We start from the raw sequence: 10499 nt of genomic DNA, 5'->3' as shown, positions 1-10499 counted from the left end.
AGAACATGACTTAATGGGGGCAAAACTGCATTTTTTGTCCCGCTAAAATAGGTGGAACAAAAACCAGGGAGATGAAACATGAAAAAATAGAAACTCGCTGTCCGACGTTTGTGCGACATTAGACTGGTACAAGACAGGACTGCATTTTTGCCCCACCAAAACAGGTGGAACAAAAATTAGGGAGTTGAGACATGACATAATAAAAACTTGGCCCACGCTCGTGCAACCTTAGACTGGTATACAACTGAGCCGGACAAAAATGTATTTTTTTGTCTCACCGAATTAGGTGGGACAAAAATTAGGGATATGAGACATGACATAATAAAACCTTGTCCCATGCTTGTACGACATTAGATCAGGACAAGACAGGGTTAAGTGGCCACCAAAGTAGGTGGAACAAAAGTCAAAGAGATAGGACAAACTTGATAAATTACTAAGCTACTCATGTCAGATTAAAACCCTAATACCCCGTCCAGTCCTGTCATATCTGCCTACCAACGGCACCCTTTTAGGCTAATATTTACAGTAATCTTGGCTCTTATCACCATTTGAGATGCATAAAAATAGTCTTTCATATGCAGCTGCCATTTTTGTTGCAGTAAAAAGCTTAATCCCTCTTTCTCTTGCCACCAAACCTTTCTGCTCCAAAACTCCCCTCCCATCTTCCCAAACCTCATAAAGACATTTCTTGAGCGAATCGACAGTTGGCGAAAACGTATACCCGACTTCCTTCCCCATAATCACCGAGCCCGTGATGCTTGCAAGCTTTGTAGCCATTAATGGCTTCCCAGAAAGGACCGCTTCCAATAAAGTGTGATCCAAACCTTGAGCCCGAAGAGTCGGGTTCATGAAAATGTCTATGGCGTTATAGAATCTAGCCAGTTGACCCTGTTGTAGTGGCCCCAAAATGATTAGGTTCGGTCCAAGATCTTTGTATCTAGCACCCCATGGACCGTCTCCGGCGACTAGAACAGCCACGGTTTCCCGGAAAGTCGAGTTTTCAACGAATAGCTGCTTCAGGGCTTCGAACATTAACGGGTGTCCTTTATCCTTGACCAACCTACCCGCCATTCCTAGAATCAATGATTTTGATGGTGGGATTCCGAAATTGGACCGGAAATCTTGACCTGTTTGGTGATCTGGCTTAAAAACGTGTTCATCGACACCGTTGAGTATGATGTGGACTCGATCATCTGGGATCATGTAGATTCTTTTCAAGATGTCGCCCACATGATCGCTGGTGGCCACATGGTGCGCGTAGTTCTGGAAGAACTTAATCTCTTCGACTACTTTTATAGGTCTTTCTGTCAACCGGTTAGCTGGGTGTTCATCGGGTGCTCGTAGGAGTTCTTGAATGATATCCGAATGCATGGACTCGTATGCAATTCCGTGCCAAGAAACCGCCAGATTCGAAATGTTCCGTGACCGAGTATGCATCAGGCTTACGCTCTCTGTGTGAATCACGTCAAACGGTTTCTGCATCAAGTTTTGAGCTCGGAATTGCTCCCAAACCAGAGCTTGGTCAAGGTAACCCGCACCCGTCGGTTTCGAAAGATGGAAATATAGGTTCCCGTAAGGGTATTTTGGGAAAGAAAAGTTGGAATCAGAAGAGGAAGTGGTGAAGATATGAAGCTCGTGGCCACGTTTAGCAAGAGCAAGGTGGAGCGTCAAAGCATGCCGCTCCAGCCCGCCAGCGTGACACCCGTCCGGCCATTTCTTAACGAAAAGTGCAATCTTGAGGAGTCTCTGAGGCGGGTTTGACGGAAACGAAAGGTGGTTCCATGCCAATGGGAACGTTAGGAGATCGGTCGGGTGGTTCAGACCAGGTCCCACCCCCGGTTCCGGTCTTTGTTCATGGAAGTAGAAGGAAACAGAGGAATGAGACCAGTAGAGTATGGAGATAGATGAAAGAACAGAGAGGAGAACCAGAATGGTGCAGAAACCGCGAAAACCGTAAAACCCGGAGCCCATGGATGATTGCATGGATCTGTTGAACAAGATCAGGACTCAAGATTTAAGATTCAAGATCAAGATTCAGTACTGATTTCTATACAATTAAGCATGAAATCTGCAGAAAGGAGCAAGTGTTCTTCAAGATCCATCTGGGGTTGGGTGGGAAGTCTTCTTTTGCAAGATCTTTTTTTTTTGGGGGGGGGGGGGGGTGCTTCTGCACATGGTGGTGAAGTAGATCTTAAGGTATGGATACAGGTTCAGTTGACTCCAAAAGGATTAAACAAAGATTCACAGTTCTCATATGAAGTAATAAGAATATTAATAGACAATTAAGAGGAGATTAAGCAAAGGTTAACCACTTGTAATATGCTTCACTTATATATTTGTMTATATATATATATATATATATATATATATATATATATATATATATACKKWWKSRWTCACGTGAGACCAAAGGTTTTCTGTGAGACTCGCAACACCAATTTATGTTCATTGATCAACTTTATAAGTGGCAATTTTGTGATTATTGAGAAGTCTCGTGGCAATTTTGTGATTATGAATGTTCAGATTGTAGATTTAATCCAAGAGTTGAGAATTGGTCTTACGAGTCACACACATATATATATATATATATATATACACACACACACACACATATATATATATATATATATATAGGGGCTTAATCAAATGAGAACTGATTANATATATATATATATATATATAGGGGCTTAATCAAATGAGAACTGATTAGTTTGTGGTAATTGTGAGATCCAATCTTAACCACAAATCAATGGATAAATTAGGAAATCAATAATTATGGTAGTTTGAGTTAAAATTATAATTAGAGGGCATTTTAGGTATTTTTAAAAAACTCTTCTCTCCTCTCTTCTCTCTCATCTCTCATCTCTCCGACCTCCAATCTCCGGCCTCCGGTGAACAAAAATCCGGCAGATACTAAATAATCATAAAGATACACAATGTGATACCCATTATGATATACAGTGGTACTCAAATGGTATCACAGTATATCACAATGGGTATCATAGTATATCACAACGGGTATCACATTGTGTTATCTTTGTGATTACTTAGTACCTGTCGGATTTTTGTTCACCGGAGGCCGGAGATTGGAGGTCGGAAGAGGAGAGAGAAGAGAGGAGAGAGGCTTTTTTAAAAATACCTAAAATGCCCTCTAATTATAATTTTAACTCAAACTATCATAATTATTAATTTTATAATTTATTCGTTGATTTGTGGTTGAGATTGGATCTCACAGTTACCACAAACTAATCAGTTCTCTCTTGAATGGACCCCTATATATATATATATATATATGTGTGTGTGTATATATACATTTTTAAAATGTATAATTCTTATATTATTTAATTTAATGACAATTTTATCCTTGATGATAAAAAAAAGTAATGGAATTTTCATTTTCATTTTGTAGTTAAAAGTGGAATAGAAAAGCAAGAATTTACTTTTAAAAGTGACATTGTTTTGGGACAAATAAAAAATGTGGATACTTATTTTGGGATAAAGAGAATATAAATTTTTTTGCCTCAAACGATGTATAATATATTCTCTTTTGTCCCAAAATGTTCATAATAAAAAAGACCATGATTTTAGGATTATAATATTATTACGATTTTTAATTGAGTAAATGATAATTTTACTCTTAAAATGGAGGAAATAATGAATTTCTTTATGTTACAACTAAGTGTAGAAGTTAAAAGCAGACGTTTATCTTTTGGGGTTGAGTCCGGATGAGAATGAGAGTTATGGTGAAAATGCTAATGCGAAGCACTTGATCAATTCCCTTCATCAATCCTGATTGAAGAGTTCCGCTGGATCAAATACTAATGAGAAGCACTTGATTAATTCCCTTCTAAAGTGCAATTCCTTGGTTGTTTTGAGATTAAAAGTGATTAATGGTTCAAATTTCTTCTTAGACTTCTTATTTTGACTCATATTTTCACATGATCATTCGTCTTACTTTTTGAAAGTATACATTTATTTTGAGGTAAAATAAATAGACATGTGAATACTAAAATGGTTCACGAGCTTCATCTGAACTAAATCAACCAATGCGATAGTCAATGTCAAAATCGTGGCTCGCAAAAATCTCAAGTTGACTTGAGCGATGGTGTCGTTGTTCACCTCGACATGAGTGTCACCGTCTCTGTTGTCCTTATAATTATATGCTATATTACTAATTAAACTTTAATAAATAAATAAATCGGTAAGGTACAATATTATCGTGATATTTGAATTTTAATATCACGTACCAAGTTTAGATAGTAAGTAAGGTACTATCAACTAATTAAATTAATACCAATTGAATTGATATGATTAATATTTATCTTCGATATAAAATTAACACCCCACTTTACCCTTGAAATTTTCCAAAAGTTTCTCCTTTACAAACACCATCATAGACTCAAGGGCTGTTCGGTAAGAGCTTAATAGGTTGTATAATGAATATGGCTTGTTCGTACAACCATATCTAGCTGTTCAGACTGGGCTTATTCGGTCAGCCGATGGGTGATTCGCTCAACTTGAAAAATCCTTCTCCTATAGACTCATCCATTAAATTGCATTAATTTTCCCCAACTACTCACATTAAACTCCTGTACAGGGCTCCTTCCCCATCGACGCTCCTCCCATCTACACGCCTCCTCCACATCTAGCTTCTAGCCCTCCGTTGTCACCGGCGTTCGACTGGTTCCAGCCCTCGCCGGGTGTTGATCTTCCAACCTTATTGTCGAAGAAACCCACAACTGAAGAAATATCCCACAACAGGTCTGGTATAGTGGCAACTATAGAAGTTTGATATTGGGGACTTAGCACAAAGGTTTGGAAATCATCCACAAATCCTTTTTCTTTCTTTCTTCTGTGATTCCTCATCCATTTTGGGTTTTAAATTAATGGATTTTGTATTAATCAACAAATGTGTTTTGTATCGATTATTGGTGCTTTTTATAAATTTATATGTTTATGCGTTGTTTTTCTTCTGTTATTGTGTATGTTCATACGAAGAAGAAATATGATTGGGAACTTGGGATAATGAACAATAAATTAATTTTTTTTTGTTAATGAAAAAGCTAAAAAATGGAAAAGATAAAATGATCGTTTATATTATTCAGACTGTTTATTTAACACTACAACCGAACAATAATTTATCTGTTATCATGCAGACAACTTTATCCATACAAGTTTTAGTAGAAACCGAACCGAACAATCCCTCACATTGGTTGCGTGTGTTTTTCCTAAATTAAATGAGTAAAGATCTAAAGGAAAAAAGGATATAGAGTAAGTAAACCACAAATTTGGTCCACGTGGTTTATCAAAAATAAAACTTTATATTTCTGTAGTTTTGAAATTACAGATGATCATTATGGTTTATAAAAACGTCTGGATTTGATTCATTCCTCTAAAGGTCGTTAATTTTTTAGTCTTTCCATCAATTTTTTGGTTGTTATCGAATCAACAACCACAAAGATTAAAATTTTAAAATCGATTTTGATTTTGGATTAAAGGCACATAATCGATAAAAGAACGAAAATCCCTTTGTAGCCACGGAGGTTCAAAGGTCAAAGTACCAGGAGGTCCCAGGTTCAAATCCAAGGAAGAATAAAAATCCCCTTGTGGCCATAGAGGTTCAAATGTGATGACTCCAGGCTATCTACAAAGTAGGTGGTCGCTCTGGGATTAGTCGGCTTGCATAATGGGTTGGATATCCAGGTTAATAAAAAATGCTCATCATTTAACAGAACTTTTTAACATATATTAGAGAAAACGATCAAATTTGAACGTTTTTAGAAACAATGATAGCTATTTGGTAATTATGAAATTGCAGGGACAAAAAATGTTATTTTTTACAACCAATAGGGACCAATTTTTTGTGATTTTTTCAAAAATATATATATTCTGAAATTAGATATATAGATATCTGCCATAGAAGGATCCCGAAGCTTCTTCATGTTTCGAAGCCATGATCGATCTGAACGAGCCATCTTGAAAGTTCTCGGAGATACCGTCATCGAATATATATACCCTACCCCTCAAAACCACAAATCAAAATCAGCAACAACTGAATTAGAGAAATCTCCAGCCAATCAAGCTATAGCCAATTGTTCTTGCTAAGATTTTAAAAGATGTCGATCATTCCAAGCCTCTTCAATGGCCGACGAAGCAACGTCTTTGATCCATTTTCACTTGACATTTGGGACCCTTTCAGAGACTTCCCAAATCCATCTTCCTCTGATGTCTCCTCTGCTTTCGTAAACACCCGTGTGGATTGGAAGGAAACCCATGAAGCTCATGTGTTCAAAGCCGATCTTCCAGGGATCAAGAAAGAAGAAGTGAAGGTGGAGGTAGAAGACGGAAGGGTCTTACAAATCAGTGGCGAGAGGAACGTGGAGAAGGAAGATAAGAATGATAGATGGCATCGGGTTGAACGCAGCAGCGGAAAGTTCACGAGGAGGTTCAGGTTGCCGGAAAATGCTAAGATGGATGAGGTGAAGGCAGCCATGGAAAACGGAGTGCTCACAATTACTGTCCCCAAGGAAGAAGTGAAGAAGCCTGATGTGAAATCTATTGAAATCCGTGGTTAAAAAAGATGAATCAGATTATCATGTCCAAGAGTGTTTGTGTACTGTCTTTTTGGTATTTGGTATGTGTAGAAGGTGTTCGCTGAAATGCACACCTGAATTGGTATATATGTTTCTTGTTGTTTAATCAATAAAATGGTTTGTAACCAATTATAAACTCTTATCAATTTTTAACTTGAAACGTTTTCATCATACATTTATAAAAACTAACGAGTAAACGCGTGTAACTCGATACATATGTAGATAACAAGTGCCGAAGGCACCAAGACCACCAACGGTCCAACCGCAGCAACACCGTACCAATTCCAACAATCCAATTTCCCGAGCTTGATCTGAATCAAATCGACCAACGCGAGAGTCAAAAACAAACATCCCGATGCGGATCCAAAAGCCGACAAAATCCCAGCTCGTAAAACTCTCAAATTGACGTGAGCGATGGTCCCATCGTTCACCTCGACACGGGTGTCGCCGGATYTAGCTGTCCTAATAGCCTGTTTGAGCCCAAAAGCAATTAGGCTGGAGAACAAGAACGAACTAAAAGAGTAGACATGGAAGACGATGAGGTTTTCAGCGGTGGAAGACGGCACGAAGCAGGCGGTGTCGGAGGAATCAACGAGGGTGTACGTTGGGTCGGTGGGGTTGACGGCAAAGCCAAGGAAGAGGCCGAGGGTAAAGAGGGAATTAACGTTAACGATGCCGTCCAACGCCATAAGATGGATGGTGTGGTGGTGCTCTTTAGTTTATGGCGGCCGGTGGTCATCCGGTTGATAGTAGCTCTACGGATTTAAAAAAAAATTGGTTGCAATTGGAGGGGGTGATGTAGGCTGAGCCTTGAAGGAGGAATTCAGAAGGTTTGCGTCTAGTTACCGGCAAGGAAGAGAGGAGTGCATGGAAATACAAGCTTTAATTTTAAAAAACGACGCCGTTGCCGGGGATCGAACCCGGGTCACCCGCGTGACAGGCGGGAATACTTACCACTATACTACAACGACTGACCTGCGTAACTTTTTATTTTTTATTTTTTAATTTTTAATTTTATCTAATTATAAAATAATATTTATTAGCTGATCTAGCCAAAAATCAGTCTCAAGTCGTTTCCAAGATTTCTCATAACCGGCTATAACCGATCACGGTCAAATAGATGAAAACGGGTCAGGCTAGTTTATAACCAGTTATGGGCCATGCGCCGGTCCCGTCCCACCCTTAAAAAATATTTTTTAATAATATATATTTTTAATACATTATTAAATTTGTCGTATGTATCACTCAAATACACTTTAAAAATATGTTTTATTACGAGAATTGTGAACATTTTTTATGTTTTTTACGAATTAAGAACTTGGTATGTAAATCTCTCAACCTTGTTACATATTTATAGAGTTTAGAGGCAAAAAAAAAAAAAAGTCAAAAAAGACTAGTTAACGGCTATATTTAAAAAATGTCGTTTTTTTAAATATTTCGGGCCAAGCTGGGCCGTCCATATAATACAAACATTCAGGTAAATTTGTGAGTTTTACCTTAGTTGATTCAAATGATGGGTTCGTGCGATTAGCAGTGAAGTTCACCAAGCTCATGAGCTTATTATCTCCCAGATACCGTCACTGCTTCTTCCCCTGGAAAAGAAGTTCACCTTGGTTATATTTCATCTATTCAACAAGTTTAGCAATGAGCATAATGGTCCTATTGTTCTGATGGAGAGAGCATCAAATTTACCTCTACGGGTGAATATGATACAGTACCATGTTTTTTTTCTTCTATATATCATGTAGCAATCAATTGTAAATTGATATGTAAAATTTTATATTATGTACGAACTAACCATACTTTTTTTTTGGTTAACCTGGATATCCAATCCGCTATGCAAACCGACTAATCCTAGGGCAACCATCTGCTTTGCAGATAACCCAGAGTCACCGCATCTGAACCTTCGTGGCCATAAGAGAATTTTTATTTCTCATGGATTTGAACCTGAGACCTCCAGGTACTTTTGACCTTTGGAGTCAAACTCAAATCAATCAGGCACCATCCTTGTTGTTCGAACCAACCATAGATTAGACAAATGAATTCAATCAAATTCTATATATCCATCTGTATTATAATTTAGCAAAATTTAAAACAAGTTAATTTAAAATTTTAAAATCAAAGTATATTGTATTAGTAATTAAACTTTAATAAATAAATAAGTCGGTAATGTACAGTATTATCGTGATACACGACTTTTAATATAACGTATCAACCAAGTTTAAATAGTTAGTAAGATAATACTAACTAATTAAATTGATACTAACTAAGACGCCGTTTACCAAACACATATCCGGTAAGCACCCAACGGTAAAATTCAACATTATTATTTACTTATCGGGTAAGATGTTAGTCAACAAAAACGGCTTTCTATGCAACAATTTATTTGGTAAGAATTGACCGTGGTAAGAGTCATTGCCCTCACTTATCGGGTAAGACTCTCGGTCATTACCTTGCTCTTATCGGGTAAGATTTTTGGTTATTGCCATGATCATCCGGTAAGATAATGTAATTTGGTAAGCGCTTACCCGAATAAACATTTAATAAACGGCTCCTTGTATTTTCCAAAAGTTTCTCCTTTACAAACACCATCACAGACTCACATTGGTTGTGTGTGTAATTCCTAAATTAAATGAGTAAAGATTTAAAGCAAAAAAGGATATAGAGTAAGGGACCGTTTACTGAATACTTATCTGGTAAGCGTTTATCGGTAAAATTAATACTATCATTTATTTACTGAGTAAGATTTTAGTCCACCAAAACGGTATCACATGCATCAATTTACCCCGTAAACGCTTACCATTGTAAGAGTCGTTGCCCTCACTTACCGGGGTAAGACTCTTGATCCTTGTTTTGCTTTTATCAGGTAATATTCTTGTTCCTTACCACATTTATCCGACAAAGTAATATGACTTGGTAAACGTCTTACCCAAGTAAGCGTTTGGTAAACGACTCCTAAGTAAACCACAAATTTGGTACCTGTGATTTGTCAAAAATAAAACTTTATATTCTTATAGTTTTAAAAGTACAGATAATCATCATGGTTCATAAAAACGTCTAGATTTGATTCATTCCTCTAAAGGTTGTTAAATTTTTCTGTTAAATAAAGGGCACTTTAGTCTTTTTATAAGTTTTCTAGCTGTTATCGAATCAAAAACCATATAGACTAAAATTATAAAATCGATTTTGATTTTGGATAAAAGACAAATAATCGATAAAAGAACGAAAATGTTCATCATTTAACATAACTTTTTAACATACATTAAAGTAAATGATCAAATTTGAACGTTTTTACAAACCACGATAGCCATCTTGTAATTATGAAATTGCACGGACAAAAAGTGTTATTTTTTACAACCAATATATATATATATATATATATATATATATATATATATATCTGGCATAGAAGGATCACGAAGCTTCTTCATGTTTCGTAGCCATGAATCATGATCCATCTGAACGAGCCATCTTGAAAGTTCTCGGAGATACTGATCGAATATATATACCCTAGCCCTCAAAACCACAAATCAAAATCAGCAACAACTGAATAGAGAACTTCCCAGCCAATCAAGCTAAAGCCAATTCTTCTTGCTAAGGTTTTAAAAGATGTCGATCATTCCGAGCCTCTTCAATGGCCGACGAAGCAGCATCTTTGATCCATTTTCACTTGACATTTGGGACCCTCTAAGAGACTTCCCAAATCCATCTTCCTCTGATCTCTCCTCTGCTTTCGTAAACACCCGTGTGGATTGGAAGGAAACCCCTGAGGCTCATGTGCTCAAAGCCGATCTTCCAGGGATCAAGAAAGAAGAAGTGAGGGTGGAGGTAGAAGACGGAAGGGTCTTACAAATCAGCGGCGAGAGGAACGTGGAGAAGGAAGATAAGAATGATAGATGGCATCGG

At 37.3% G+C, this 10499-nt stretch overlaps 3 protein-coding genes and 1 non-coding gene across 5 annotated transcripts in view; 1 reads left to right on the top strand and 3 right to left on the bottom strand.

The window, feature by feature from the left end:
- Window positions 1-347: 347 nt before the first annotated feature.
- On the bottom strand, window positions 348-2077 carry LOC112512125. The gene has a single exon (XM_025117967.1). It carries the CDS (start codon window positions 1981-1983, stop codon window positions 514-516), a length of 1470 nt encoding a protein of 489 aa, XP_024973735.1. The 5' UTR covers window positions 1984-2077; the 3' UTR covers window positions 348-513.
- Window positions 2078-5981: 3904 nt separating this feature from the next.
- The window catches only part of LOC112512128 (17.3 kDa class I heat shock protein-like), a 4812-nt gene continuing 294 nt past the window's right edge, over window positions 5982-10499 (top strand). The window contains exon 1 of one of the 2 annotated variants that reach the window (XM_025117971.1): window positions 5982-6523. In XM_025117971.1, the coding sequence (XP_024973739.1) occupies window positions 6117-6523 (407 nt within the window). In that variant the 5' untranslated portion in view covers window positions 5982-6116. Of the gene's footprint in view, window positions 6571-10499 lie in introns of both variants that reach the window. The other variant, XM_025117970.1, reaches the window with a different exon arrangement.
- On the bottom strand, window positions 6709-7541 carry LOC112512127. Its single transcript, XM_025117969.1, has one exon. It carries the CDS (start codon window positions 7280-7282, stop codon window positions 6779-6781), a length of 504 nt encoding a protein of 167 aa, XP_024973737.1. The 5' UTR covers window positions 7283-7541; the 3' UTR covers window positions 6709-6778.
- Window positions 7493-7564, bottom strand: TRNAD-GUC. The gene has a single exon. It is a non-coding gene; the product is annotated as a tRNA-Asp (tRNA).

Source organism: Cynara cardunculus (genome assembly GCF_001531365.2).
Source record: "Cynara cardunculus var. scolymus isolate 2C chromosome LG 5, CcrdV1, whole genome shotgun sequence".
Classification (NCBI taxonomy): domain Eukaryota; kingdom Viridiplantae; phylum Streptophyta; class Magnoliopsida; order Asterales; family Asteraceae; genus Cynara; species Cynara cardunculus.
This window is presented reverse-complemented; position numbering and strand designations above follow the sequence as displayed.